Source organism: Eptesicus fuscus, chromosome 6, assembly GCF_027574615.1.
Source record: "Eptesicus fuscus isolate TK198812 chromosome 6, DD_ASM_mEF_20220401, whole genome shotgun sequence".
NCBI classification, from domain to species: domain Eukaryota; kingdom Metazoa; phylum Chordata; class Mammalia; order Chiroptera; family Vespertilionidae; genus Eptesicus; species Eptesicus fuscus.
The window spans coordinates 30,657,763-30,671,835 of record NC_072478.1 but is presented as its reverse complement, the minus strand read 5'-3'; the positions used below and the strand labels follow the sequence as shown (position 1 = coordinate 30,671,835).

Below are 14,073 nucleotides of genomic sequence, written 5' to 3'. Positions count from 1 at the left end.
CAGCAGATATAGAAACACACATACAGGGTCTGAAATTGAGTAATGTCTTCAAAGCTTCTCAGTTCTTCAGGGGGAGGGGTGCCATGTGCAGACCGAGGGGCTTCATGTCAGTGTCCTCCATAGGCTGGGGATGGAGGGGAGTACATGGGAAGTGCTGTGCCTGGGGGAGTGCCCACCACTCTCCCAGAACCCGAGAAACCCCCACCACAGGGCTGAGTTCTGGAGCCTTGGGTCAGACAATTCCATTCTGGGCCTCAGTTTCTCCTCCTATAAAGTGAGAATAATGATCGCCCAGCTGGTGTGGCTCAGTGGTTGAACGTCCACTTATGAACCAGGAAGTCACAGTTTGATTCCTGGTCAGGGCACATGCCAGAGTTGCAGGCTCGATCCCAGTAGGGGGCGTGCAGGAGGCAACCGATTGAGGATTCTCATTATTGATGTTTCTATCTCTCTCCCTCTTCCTTCCTCTCTGAAATTAATAAAAATATATTTAAAAAAAATAAAGTGAGAATGATGATGCCATTTACCCCATGGGGTTTTATGGGGGTGGGGGTCGGGGGGCTAACGTGGGAGCTCCTCCTAAACTAAGGTGGGACATTCTGCTTGGGGCAGGTAATCCCTGGGGAGTGAGGTGAGGGCTTCCACCCATCCCAGCCTCCTGCCACTTAAAATACAGAACACAAAGCCAGGGGTCACTTACGGGGGGGTGGGGAGTGGGGGGTGGAGGGGGGGTGGTAGTACAGAGTGGACACTCACTGTGGTCAGGGCCAATGGTTCCACCCTGGTGACCCTGCACTCCAGAATAGCCTTCGTACATGAACACCATCAGCTGCAGTAAGCACGGGCTGGGGAGGCCCCACCTGACAGCTCAGCACATTGGGGTTTCCTGTTTCATGTTTCCAACGCAGTGACCCTCTGCACCTTCTGGTCGAACGTCACCAGTCCACTTCCAGGGTTCTGGTTTGGGACAGCGGTGTTGGCTGGTGCCCAAGAGCCACAACCCAGGGTCCGGCGCAGAAGGAAAACGCCAACCACCTGCTTCTCTAAGTAGGTGTATTTTTAAATAACTTCCAAGATACATATATTTTTTCCTTTAAAAAACATCTGTCAGAGCAGTGTAGTTCTGTTTTGCTGGTCATTCTTGTGGTCCCGAGCCCCCTGCACTCAAGGCGGGGGACTGTTGGCCTGTCTGGTGGGGCCAAGACCCCAGCTGAGTGGCTCTACCCCGTCTTTCCACAGATCATGCAGGGCCGCATGTGAGCTAACGTCCATTTATTTCAAAGCAGTAATAATTTAAAATTATAAAAACCTTTCCACTGTTGAACATGTAGAGGGTGAGGTTAGAGACAAATGGGACAGGGGATGTTGGGGACGCCTGAGGGCGACATATGCCCTGCGCCCCTCTGTGCCCAGCCCCTCAAGGGACATCCCTGGGGGAGGGCCGGGCTTCCTCCACAGACTGGAGGCAGTGGGTCCTCCGAGCCTCTGCCCACAGCTGGGGGCACAGCTGGCACCGGAGTCCATGGGAGCCATGGTGGTGTGAGAGCTGAGGCAGGTGGGGGGCACCTCCTGGCCTCTGGGATGTCCATGTCCCCCCTGCCCACAGGGCCTGGTGCTGGCTGGGGTCCTGTGCTTACTCTGGGGACTGGTGGGGGGACTCAGGAGTTGCTTGATGGGTTCTCATTGCTGGGCGAGCTGGAGGAGGAGGACGATGATGAGGAGGAGAAGCTCACCGAGGTCAGGCCTGGGGGGTTGGTGGCCGTGTTCTGTCCTGTGAGGCTTTTTCGGCAGACAGGGCAGCTGTCGTGCTTTGTGGGGAGAGAGGGAAGCAATTCAGAGGCTGGCAGGGGGCAGGGGTGGAGAGGGCCCGTGGCCATAACCACCCACCTGCTCACCTGCTCCAGCCAGGGCACAATGCAGCCGTCATGGAAGAGGTGGTTGCAGGGCAGCTGCCGCACACGCTCACCCAGCTCGTAGTCGTCTTTGCATACAGGGCACTCCAGCCCAGAGCCTGCGGGGAGCGGGGATCCCGTGACACATCCAATCAAAGGTGTCCCATTGGGGAGACTGCCCATCCAGAGCCACCTTGGACCCAGGGGAGGGAAAGAGACTATGTCCTGAGTCTTGTGTCCCAGGGGAACAGAGGAGACATTGATAAAGCCTCCCCTTCAAGCCGACCTTTGGTCTAACATAAAAGTCCTAGGGAAAATACCTTGAAAATAAAAGAAGCTGGGTGACTGAGGGCCACGTACCTACGTGTTCCTCGGTGACAGTGACGGTGGGGAGGGCCTGGATTTTCTCTTTGTCTGCGGGTGGGGGGCCTGTGTTTTCAAACTGATTGAGGAGCTGAAAGACAAGAGGCCAGAGTGCAGGAGCCCTGCCCGACTCTGAAATGCAAGGCTAGGTTACCTGCAAAAGCACTGAGGCCGCTTTTGTCCTGGTCCCCCAGATCCTCCATTTAGGGATTAGAGGTCAGTCACCCCATGAGGCCCAGCCACCGGCTCCTGCCCACTCTTCTGCTCATCTAGTTAGTGTCACCTCACAGCCAGAGCAGGAAGACAGGGCCCTGGGCTCATGCGGTCTTGTGTCCTGTGAGGCATCAGCTAGAACCAGAGGGCCAGATCCCGTCAGAGACAAAATACTCAAAGGGGTCACTGGCGAGCAGCCCTGAAAGTGGCAATGTTCCTGCCTCACAAGTGCCACAGAGGTTATGGCGAACACCCATCCTTGGCACGCCGTTTCCTGCTCTACAGTGGTGCCATGCCAGGAGGAAGCATTTTGGCTGGTGTGCCCCAGCCTCAGGATGAAAGTTCTGGGGCACTAGGAAACTGAGCGTCCACGCCAGGGATGTAATCCACCAGAACATTCCTACAATCCTCTCATCCTCTCAATGCTGGGGGGCTGGCGGGGAGGAATGGCCTGTTGAAACGATGGTGATGACCCTAGTGCACCTGGGGAGGCCCACCCTGTACCTGCGTGATGATCGCATCCAGCCCGTTGGCCCCCCAGGCGTAGTCCATCGGGTTTGAGTGCAGGACACCCCTGGGCAGAGACGTGTGGGGTTCAAGTAGCAGAGGGGCTGGGGGGCACTTAGGGGACCCGCCCACCTACTCACCAGGGGCCCAGGCCCAGGTTGGGGATGGTGGCTGGAGTGATGATGCCATTGACCAGCTGCTGGATGATCCTGGAACAGAGCAAGGCCAGGCCTGTGGTCAGTGCCTTCCCAGGGTCAGGGCCCCCTTAGGGAGGACACACAGAAAACTGGAGCCCCGCTTCTAAATCCACAACATTTAAAGGTTGTGCTTTCGACCAGTAAGATTTGTGATGAGGAAGAAGAATGAAACATGAGAGGGACCCAAGAAGCATCTCCCTCACGGAGTTCCAGGCCAGGTTTCCCCAAGGCCCGGATGGCACCTATGGCTGTGACACCACATCCAACCCCCATTATACAACCTGGGGGAACATCCTGGAGTTCATGAGAGCCATGGGGTCAACCCTGCTGTTTGCAGCAGACCCAAACATCCTGCTGTACCCAGAGTCCAAGGTCTGTAGGGTGTGGGTGCTGCTCAGACAGGAGACAGCAGGGGCATCAGGAACTGGCTGGGCCGAGCTAGAAATGCCTCCAGCTCAGTGGGGGAAATGGATGGGCTGTATGTAGATTTAAGCCCATTTTAAGTGACACAAGGGCTTCATATACAGTCAAGTCTATCTCAGAGATGTGTGAGAAGCCTAGCCTCGCCTCCTCTGGAGAGATGGGGCCTGCAAGGAACAATGCTTTTATTCTCCGTCTTTCTGAGCGCCTTTCCCCTTCCTGTGCAGTCATCACGCTAAAAAGCTGTTTGGGTACCTGCACACAGGAGGGGGCAAGGGGCCCCGTTACAGGGCAGGGATACCAGGAACTACCAGCTCGCTGCTGCTCTGGGACAAAGACCTGAAGGTGAATCAGCCACATCCAATGAAGCCCTGCTCAGGACAATGGGGACACTCAGTGGACATGAGGCTCTCCCAGCCCTGTCCAGGTCCATGAGCCACACTTCAGCCTCCCCAGCCCCCCAGCGAGGGCCCCGACCCCTATCTGCACCACCCCATTTTGCATGGTGGGCTTGGGTGGCTCTGCCAGAACTCATGGGAGAACTGCCCTGCCCAGAGGTAACATCCAGACCATCTTCTGGATGGGCAGATGGTCTCCGAGTGGGGTGGGCAGGCTAGAAGCCCCAAGAGCAACCCACCCACCTGCCCCCCACAGCCCCCTCACCCTTCTAACGTGGGGACGCCTTCATGCCGGCCGGTGGCCCTCCTCGCAGTGAGGCGGGCTCGGGGCTGCCGGGCGCCATACCGGTGCCGGGACTGCTGCTCTCTCTCCCGCCGGCTCTCGGGGTCTCTGCCATTGTCGGCCAGCGCCCCTGGGGGGAACGTGGGGATCTCAAAGCTGTCATCAAAGATGCCGAAAGCAAACTGCCCGTAGCCCTGCGGCAGCGTGAAGAGGTGTTGGTCCACGTTCTGCGGGAGGAAGGCCGTGACCGTGGGCCCCTTGCATGGGCGCCACAGCTCCTCCCCACTGTGGCCACTGTTCTAGGCTCAGGGCTTCAAGGGGACAGGAAGACACCAGAGAAATCTTGGTGCACATGCAGGATGCAGGAGGCTCTCGGAGGAGGGACCAAGGATGGGGAGTTCAAGAGATCCCAGGGCTCTGGCCAGATAGCTCAGTTGGTTAGAGTATCATCCCAATACAACAAGGTTTCAAGTTCGATCCGTGGCCACAGCACGTATAACAATCAACCAATGAATACATAACTAAGAGGAAAAACAAGTTGCTGCTTCTCTTTCTATCCGCCCCCCTCCTCCCTCTTTCAAATCAATTAAAAAAAATTTTTAAGTTAAAAAAAAAAAAAGGCCCCAGTAGTCGGGGAGAAGGACAACCCTGCCTGTTGGGGAGCGGGGTGAGCAACCACCTGCAGGACGAGGGGCTGAGTCTGTTTCCTCAGCCATGCAGGGCATCATCCATTGTCAGGGGAGGCCAGTCAACTCACCTCAAATGGCTGCCTGCTTTGGTCTGTGGGGGCTGTGGAGGGAGCGGAACCGTTCTCTGTACTCCTGGGTGGACACGGTGCAAGTCAGCAGTGGGGCGACCCGCTGGAGAAGAGGCAGGACCCCCGCCTGACCCCCACGGGCCTCAGGGTCACTCTCCACCCTTAGCAGCCCCTGCCCTCATCCCAAGTCAGGAGAGTGAAGACCATCTTAATCTCTGGCTGCCCAGGGACTTGAGGGCACTGCCCCAAGCCCACCCCCTGCCCACTATCACCCTCCCAGGCTCTGTCCACCGAAACGGCTCTGAACCAGCACTGGGTGCAGCACGCACATGTCCCCTCGGCACAACTCTGCTCTCTCACCCCAGAAGCCTGGATCCTACCAGCATGCACCTGGGCCCGAGACCTCTGTGACCAAGGGGCTGCATTACCTGGTCTCTTCTGGCAGCTCCTCGATGAAACCAGACTCACATCGTGGGCAGATGTAATCCTGTGGGAGGAGAGAGCAGGTGAGTGTGATCTCAGGATCCTGGCCCCCATGGCATCTGCCTCTGTGGGCTCACTGGACATCCCTGCCTGGAGCAGGACACATCTTGGGCCCTGGTCTCAGGCCCCAGCAAGCAGCAGAGGATAGGAGTGAGGCCCAGGATGGGTGTCACCTCAAGAAACCCATCTGTGAAACTGCTGCATTCCAGGGTCAGAACCAGCAGAGGCCCAGCTGGTGGGTATGGACAGGGCTTGGGCACGGGCACACATCAACCAGAGCTACAACCTCTGTATCTTGACCTGCTCCTCTGCAGGGGATCTCCCCACCCACCCACATCCCAGTTACAGAGTTTCAGTGTGTCCACTCAGCATATTAGCTGATGAAGGCTCTGACAAGGCCTGTAGCAACCACAGGCCAGCTAATGAGGGTCCAGTAAAGCTGTTTGAGAGAATGTTCAAGTGACCCCCCTACACACACATGAAGGAGATGTGGTCCTGAGCAGGCCCCCGACCCTATACTCCTAGATGGCTGCACAAGAGACTGTGTATGGGACTCCAGGGCTATCTGGCCTCAGAGGAGGTTCAGCTCCTAGGAGGATGGCCACTGAGGGCAGAGGGACCGGCCTGTAGATGCCCCACAATGGAATTTCTGGAACATACTGGCAGCCCTGGCAGAGGATCTGTGACCCTAAGCTGAAGTGTGACCTCATCCACACTGGCCACGCCCCCTGCATCCCTCCCTCCCGCAGCCAGGTGGCAGAGGCTGTGATGTCGTGAGGGGAGAGGAGAGGACCAGCCTCAGGCACAATGTACATGAGCCCTGAAACCATGCTGATGTCCCTCCAACAAGCCCAGCCTACATCGTGTTGTTGGGTGTGTGCAGATTTCAGGGTTATCACAGGTGTCCCTAAAGCCATAAAAAGGACACAAGACGTGTGCAAGACCTGCTTCTGCCCAAGGTGACATTCAGAAGCACGGCCCATGTGCTGTGAGAGAGAAGGTGGGGCTGTTTACAGTCCCATGTGGCACCGCTGGTGGGGTGCTGGACACCTGCATCTGGACAGTGGGAGTAGCCCCATGGTGGGGTGCTGGACACCTGCATCTGGACAGTGGGCACTCCATAGCGCACCCCTGGTCCCTCTCACCTGCCTGGCTGCCAAAAGCAAAGCGGCCGGAGCCAAGTAGGGAGGGCAGGTGGGAGCTGCACAAGTCATTGGGCCTTGTATCCAATATATAAAGAATCCTTACAATTCAACATTAAAAAGACAACAACCCAGTTAAAAAATGACCAAAGGATCATTTCTTCCGATACACAAATAAAAAGACGCTTGACACCACCGGTAACAGGGAAATGCAGGTCACAACCAGTGAGACGGACTGCACACCCATGGGACGACTACACTCAAACAGACGACAGTGAAAAGTGCTGGCGAGGACATGGAGGAATCAGAACCTCCAACACGCTGGTGGGAATGTGCAACGGGCAGTCTCTATAACACAGTGAACAGTTCCTCTGAAGGTCACACAGTTACCACATGACCTTGAGATGCCACTGCTAGGTGTCCTCCAAGAGAAATAAAAACACACCTACAAAGAATCCTATCCATCCATGACCATGTCTCGAGTCACAAGAGCCACAACCCAAGTGTCCATCAACGCTTGAATGTGGTCATCCACGTATTGGAACATTCCTCAACCATGAAAAGGAGTGATGCACTGACACTCACTATAACAAGGATGGATCCTGAACACATGAAGCTCAGTGGGAGAAGGTACAAAAGGCTACACACAGTGCATGATTCCTTTTATGCGATCTCTCCAAAACAGGCAAATCCACAGGGACAGGAGGTGGGTTGGTGGTTGTTAGGGGAGGGAAATGAGGTGACTGTTGATGAGGACAGGTTTCTTTTGGGCTGATGGAATATTCAGAAATTGGATGGAAGGCTTTGGTGCAGGACTCCAAGTATACTAACCACACTGAAGTGTACATTTTAAATGGGTCATCTCAGTAAATTGTTATAAGAAATGGTGAGGATAGCAGTCCTCTGCCCTCCTAAGAAGGGGTGTGAGGGCAAGGGACAGCTCTACCACAGTGAGTGATCACCATAATCATAACCCAACACAGGATTCCCAGCCAGTGGGGTGTCACTCAGGTGCTCCTCCTAGCACCCACCTGCCAGCCCTCAACCTGTTGTTTACTTCAAGGTTTCACATGAGCTACAGGAGGCTTTGTGAACAGGCCCACAGGGAAATGTGGCTGCAGGGGCCACAGTTAGGATGCAGGGAACCAGACACCCCATAAACATGGCAAGGTCAGACAAACCTGCCCATCACCAGGAGTCTGCCCAGGGAACCCCTCAGCTCCGGGTTCACAGGAAGGTCCAAATCCTAGTAGAGCCCTCACCCCAGACTTGCAGATGTGCCATGTGGCCTCAGAATGAACATCAGCTTGACATGCTGGAAATGGGCAACCTATTCTCCCACTTTTAAGGCTCATTACAGCTCCTGGGCACTCACTTCTCTCAGCCTGTCTCATCGTCCTTGTCCTCCAAGGTCCCAACACCTGCCTGAACCCAACCACTCTGTGCAGGTCACTATGGAGCCCCATCTCAGCACTAAGCACAATCAGCACATGGTCAGGTCCAGAACCATCTGGCCAGGCCACTCCCACAGCTCCGCCCCCTCCAGACCCAAGTCCAGGCTGCCTCTGCCCTCCCCCTTGCCCTCTCACCCTGGCAGCCTCACGCTGGTCCTGCCCATCTCAGGGCCTACACACCATCCCCTCTGGAGGAGCACTCTTCCCCATATATCTACCTGGCTGGCCCCCTCACGGAAGCTGGGTCTCTGCTCAAACGTCACCTCCCGGCTGCAATCCTCGGTCTCCCCACCTGTAAACGGAGGATGGCCTCAACCCCAGGGCTCTGAAATCCAGCAGCTGCTGAGGACTCAAGGGCTGTGGTCTGACATTGGGTCGTAGTTAGGCTCTGCCTCTGTGCTCTGTGCAGAGTCCAGAGTGGCCCCTCTGAGCCATAGGCTGCCCCAGACTTGAGGCAGGGCTCCAGCCTGCTTGCAGGCGGTGGGGAGGAGCCAGAACCAGGAGTCTCCCATGCTCTCCTTCTCAGAGAGCATATACCAGAGATTTTTATTAAATCAGAGTGGCCAATGGTAGAAACCCACATCCCAGCAAGGGGACTGTGAGATGGAATGTATCCCTCCCACAAGGCAGAACTTATCTCCAGTGACAGGGCCAAGGTGGCAACCGCTCCTCTTCTAGGTGGGGGAAACAGCCCGCTTGCTGGGCCCTAACTTGTGAGCACCTATCCTTAGCCAATGACTTGTCAGGAATTACTTCTCCCCTCAGAGGAAGGGTGAAAGGGGACCACCCCAGCATCATCACCATAGCAACAGCAGTGGCCAGAGCACCAAGGATGACACACAGATGCTAAATTCACCGGGCACTCACTCCATACACTGGGCCCCTAGGACATGGTCAGAAGGTACTACGGTATTTGGATCCTCCTTGGTGACGGGAAGGACATGGGGGCTTTAACATGGGGGCCCATGTCACCTGGACTAGCCCTCAGGACAGGCACCATCCTTTGTCTAAGACTCCTTCACACCACACATAGGCAGAGGGCCCACGGTGAAGTTGGGAAAACTGAGGCAGGAGCTGGAGAGACGCCTGCCCCATATGATCACCTACTACAGTGACAGTGCCTCAGTGGCCCAGGCCCCTCAGGGTCCCTCGGGAAAAAGCAGAGCTCCAGGTGCAGCACAGACCCCATAGAGGGCTGGTGCAGAGGTGTAGCAGGGGTACATGGACTCAGACCCAAACACAGACAAAATGAGACCTCTATAGCCCCCAGACCCTTTGGGTGCACTTGCTGCTCCCTCCACCCCCTGTAAACCTCCTCAGATGTCACTGGGAACACTGTCCCAATCCCATCCCTGTCCCGTACACCCCAGTCATGCCCCATCTGTCTCCGTGAGCCCTACACACACTGCTGGATGCCGGAGTGCAGAGCCCTGCCAGGACCTGGCATCATCTAAGGCCCACTTCACACCAACCACACACACACAGACCTCAGCAGATAGTTTAACTCAGGGGCAGGAAGTGGGTTGGAACCTACCTAACCCAACCTTCCTCAATCTTCCCAGGCTGCTTTTGACACCATCATAGGGACTGAGACTCCCATCTCCCACGGACACAACTGGTGTGCAAGAACCTGCCCTGAAGAACTGACCTCTGCACAAGCCCCAAGGATGTCGGGCGCAGCAGGTCCACATCCAGGACCCTGCAGTCATGCACATCCACCACGTCCCCAGCACTCCAGTTTCCAGGTAAGGATCAAGTCTGGGCCTGTGCATCAGCCTCGAGGCCTCCAAGTCAGCTGGCCTGTCTGGTTCCTGCTCTCACATGCCACACTCCAGCTAAGCGACCCACCTTTCCCTTTGCGTTCTGGGAGTCAGGTGCTGGGCTCCTTTGTACAAAGATACTCCCAGTGGACCCCATCGAGTGAGTGTGGATTATCTCATCAAACCCATCTGACAGTGAGGAGACTTGAGGCCCAGGGAGGTTGAACACCTCACCCACACACAGCGGAGAAGACGTGCAGCTGGGTGCAGCCTCAGCAGGATCCTAGATTCGAGCCCAGCTGATAGAGCCCATGAGTCCAGGGTACCTGAGAAAGAGCTACTGTGACAACAGCCATTTCCTGTCACAACTGCAGTAGGAGCTGCATAAAAATCAGCCCAAGTATCTTATAGCAGATACAGTGGGGCTAGTTTCCCAAACATAAGTCCCATTTCTGAAGGCGAGTGCTGGCTGGGACCTTCTGCTATTACCAAGAACCAACTTTCCCTCCTTAAGAATACCAGGTGTTCCCCTTAATGATAAACATCACCCTGTCTACTGAACCTCATTGAATCCCACGCCAAGCACCCTTCCATCCACCCAGATACCCCCTCCCTGCCATACTTGCTCTTAGGATATTTACCACCATTCCTGACTAAATACTTGACAATCAGTGTTCCAGGTTCACTCCCTGACCAGTCTATAAACCCTGAGGGCAAAGGTGATGGCTATCTTGACACCACTGGATTCTGTCACTAGGAAGGTCCTCATCAGCCCAGTGACAGTCAGAAGAGGTCAGAGTCTTTCTGGTCAAAGGCCATATAGTCAGGAAGTGGCCACACCAGGCCAGGCCCCAGGCCCTGTGCTGGCCCCAGGATGGGAAAACCTAGGACAGCTAACTGTGCAGATGCCCAGCTGCAGCCTCAGCCTCCACCCAGGGCCTACCCTGGGGCTCACACCAACTGTGAGGGACTGTATCCGACTAATCCAGGCTGGTGGGCTGTCAGGCGACCAGCCCCTTCCTGCCACAGTGGAGAAAGCAAGAACCAAGAGCTGGGGCTCAGGAAGCCCGAAGAGACAGAAGCAAGACTGGAGTTCAGCTCCCCAAGTCTGTGCTCACCCACCCCTGGTTCCGGTTTCATTTTATTTTCCCCTTTCCCTAGGAAGGGGAGGAAGTCCCTTGCTTCTGGAAGCCACACCACTCCTACACTTTCTCTCCTCCTGGACCCTAGGCACCCCTCTTCAAACCCCAGCCCTAGTTCCTTGTCTTCTCTGTGGCTAGGATCCTTTGAACAGACTCCTTCTCCTGGCTCTTCCTGGCCCCCTCCCAGCAGCAATCCCTCTTCCCAGGGAACCCTAGAGCTGGAAAGGAAGGACTAAGTGTAGCTCTGAAATCAAAACAGGCTCCTCCACCCACCAGCCAGGTGACTGTGAGGAAATCAAGTACAAGGCGCGCACCCTGTAGGTGCTCAGTAAATCCTGGCCACTTCCAGATCCCACACCTGCTCCCGGTGAACTGGCCCAGCAGCAAACGTCAGGTCCGTGGCCGGCATGAGCCGCCGAGGGCCTGTTTTTCCACCTGTGAAAGGGGACCGGGTCAGCCAAGAGCAGGGGAACACTGGTCCCACCCCAGACCTACTGACTCAGAATCTCCGGGATGAGGGGCCTGGAGAACTGTCTTTATCAAGAAGCCCCCTCCTGTACCACTCGGCGCGATCAGGCCATCTTGGGAAATACTGGCCTAAAAGAGCAAGATGTTGGGTGGGCTCAAGCCCCAAGGAAGCGCAAGAACGCGGGCTCGGGTCAGCTGTCAGACCGGCGCAGGGCCACAGCCCCTCGTCCCGACGACGGAGCGCAGGTGGGGGGCCTTCCACCGGGCGGCCCACAGCGAGGCGCGGCGCCGACGACGCGCTCCGGGAACGGCCCCCGGTCACCTTTCCTCCAAGGCCCCGCTTCCTCCTGGGCGGCGCGCCGGAGCAGGTCACGCGGCCTCCACGAACCTCCGTTTCCCCGTCGGGGACCCAGCGGCCTCACGGGGCGGGAGGCCGCGGATCGGGATCACCGGCCCCGCTGCGCCACCGGAGACAGGCCCCGCCTCGGAAACCCCCGCAGGGCCCATGCCGCCGCCGCCGGGGCTCAGTTTCCTCGTCTGGGCCAGCTCGCCGCAGGACGCAGGAGAGAGCCCGCCGCCCAACGCCCGGCTCGGGGCTCACCGGCAGACGCGGTACGATCTCGACCGAGCAGCAGTGGCAAAAGTACCGTCCGGGCTGCGGCGACGCCTCAGCCATGGCCGCCGCCGCCTCCTCCGCGCCGCCCGCCCACCGCGCGGCGTTCGCCGCCGGCCGTTTGCTGCTCACTCGCCGGCCGACGAGCCCGCGCACGCTCACGCACGGCACGCACAGCGCACGGGGCGGAGTGGGGAGCGCGGGAGCCGGTCTGGCGGCGCGCACAGCGGGCGGTGGCCCGGTCGACGGTGGCCGCCGAGGGGCAAACTAGGTGCAGGAGCCTCCGGAGCTGGGCTTCGGACAGAGAGGCGGGGTCTGAATGGGGCGAGGTCGAGCTTCTTCTAACCTGTAGAGGCCCCCCACTTCCCCTCTTTATTCCTCCGACCTCAAGTCCCAATATCTCCCCTCACTGTCCTTATTGCTCCTGGAACGCAACAGGCGCGCTCTCACCTCCGGGCCTTTGCACTGGCTGTGCTTCTCCTGGGTGCACAGTTCTCCTAGACACAGGGGCATTCTTCCTCATATCTTTCAATTGTTTCAAAATGTCTAATCTATTGAGATGCCCTCCTCACTAGCACTATTTTCACCTAGTAAACTGTTGGGTCAGCTCCACAGCAGATGGGATGTTTGTATTTTGTTTCCGGCTAGACTCATAACTGCCTGGCACACGGGCATTCCCTAAACAATTGTTGAATGAATACAGACAAGAGACTCATTCCTGGATCAAAGGAGGTCCCGGCCCAATCATGCATTTACTAGTATTTCTTTCTCTACTCAAACAATATCCATTGAGCACCTGGCTGCAAGGACACAGCATGGGAAACGACAGTGAAAAGGGTGGTCTGAAATACTCTCTGGCTGGAGCAAACACAGATAGGTTCAGACACCTCTAGCTGCTTGAGGTTGAGCCAGAGGATGGAACCCTAAGGTGGCCCTGGCTCTTCCTGGGGAGACAGTCAGAGCTTCCTAGGGGAGAGGGCATTAGCCACGGTGTTGAGAAAATAAAAAGTGCCGCCTATGTGTAAAAGGTCTTGAATGTCAAGAGGCTAAGGAGAGGGAGTTGTCTGCCAGTGTCTTGACTCACTCAAGGCTCGGGGTGATTCCTGTTCTGACCACCAGAGTGCGCACTGGCCCCATCACTGGGAATCCAGGAACTCTCAGATCCAGGGAGGAGTAGATCCTTTGCCTAAGACCTCTCATGCCCAGCTACTGGCTCACTTCACACCGCCGACATTCATTCTTTAATTCTGCAGAAGTGTATGAAGTACTACTCAAGAGGCCTTGGAGCCAGTAGGCTCATGTTCAAGTCTCACAAACCACACTGGCTGTGTGACTCTGGGCAAGTTGCCTGACCTCTCTGGGCAGATGGCAAAAACTGCCTCCCAAAGCTTAGATGAGACTTGGGACACACATGGGTAGCCAAAGCACCTCCTTGGTCTTCAGTGGGCCCTGCTGCCTGCCCTGAGGTCATCTGCCCCTCACCCATCCCCTCTCCAGCTCAGCCTCATTGGCCCCAGCGGGGTGGGCCCAGCTGGATCTCACCTCAGGACCTTTGCCTGGGCATGCCCTCTGCTGGGAGCGCCCTTTCCACTGGCCCTTCTCTTTTTCTGCTTCTCGGGAGATTGTCCCCACCCCTTCATGGGAGAGCCCCATCCCCCATTGCACCCTGCTGCTCAGCACCCTGATCTCTTCCACTACAGCCATCCCCTAATCCAGGAGTTAGCAATGGTATCTCCCAATATGTGAGGCCAACACCCAACATACAGTACATGGTCAACAGTCTTGAGTAACTAAACATTAATGAGTACCTGCTAGGTGCCAGACCCATGCAGTGGGAACCAGAACCCATTGTTTCCATGTTCTAAAACTACGAGTTCAGGCCCTGGCCGGTGGCTCAGGTGGTTGGAGCATTGTTCCGTACACCAAAAGGCTGTGGGCCTGGCCAAGGTGGCACAGTCTGGACTGGGCTTCTACAGACACC

At 56.6% G+C, this 14,073-nt stretch overlaps 1 protein-coding gene across 6 annotated transcripts; it reads right to left on the bottom strand.

The window, feature by feature from the left end:
* Positions 1–30: 30 nt before the first annotated feature.
* Positions 31–12,251, bottom strand: RNF126 (ring finger protein 126). Of its 6 annotated transcripts, none has more exons than XR_008556330.1 (11): positions 12,081–12,251; positions 5,459–5,517; positions 5,031–5,094; positions 4,256–4,500; positions 3,116–3,184; positions 2,973–3,042; positions 2,253–2,346; positions 1,896–2,011; positions 1,638–1,808; positions 757–957; positions 31–267 (listed from the first exon to the last, which is right to left on the bottom strand). XR_008556330.1 is itself a non-coding variant. In XM_008150716.3 (9 exons), exons 1-9 carry the CDS (start codon positions 12,153–12,155, stop codon positions 1,659–1,661), a joined length of 942 nt encoding a protein of 313 aa, XP_008148938.1. In that variant the 5' UTR covers positions 12,156–12,251; the 3' UTR covers positions 1,040–1,658. The 6 variants fall into 6 exon arrangements, 4 of the variants coding, with proteins under 4 accessions (XP_008148938.1, XP_028015350.1, XP_054573555.1 ...); XR_008556329.1 differs by having other exon boundaries at positions 31–124; XM_008150716.3 differs by lacking the exons at positions 31–267; positions 757–957 and having other exon boundaries at positions 1,040–1,808.
* Between the last annotated feature and the right edge of the window lie 1,822 nt (positions 12,252–14,073).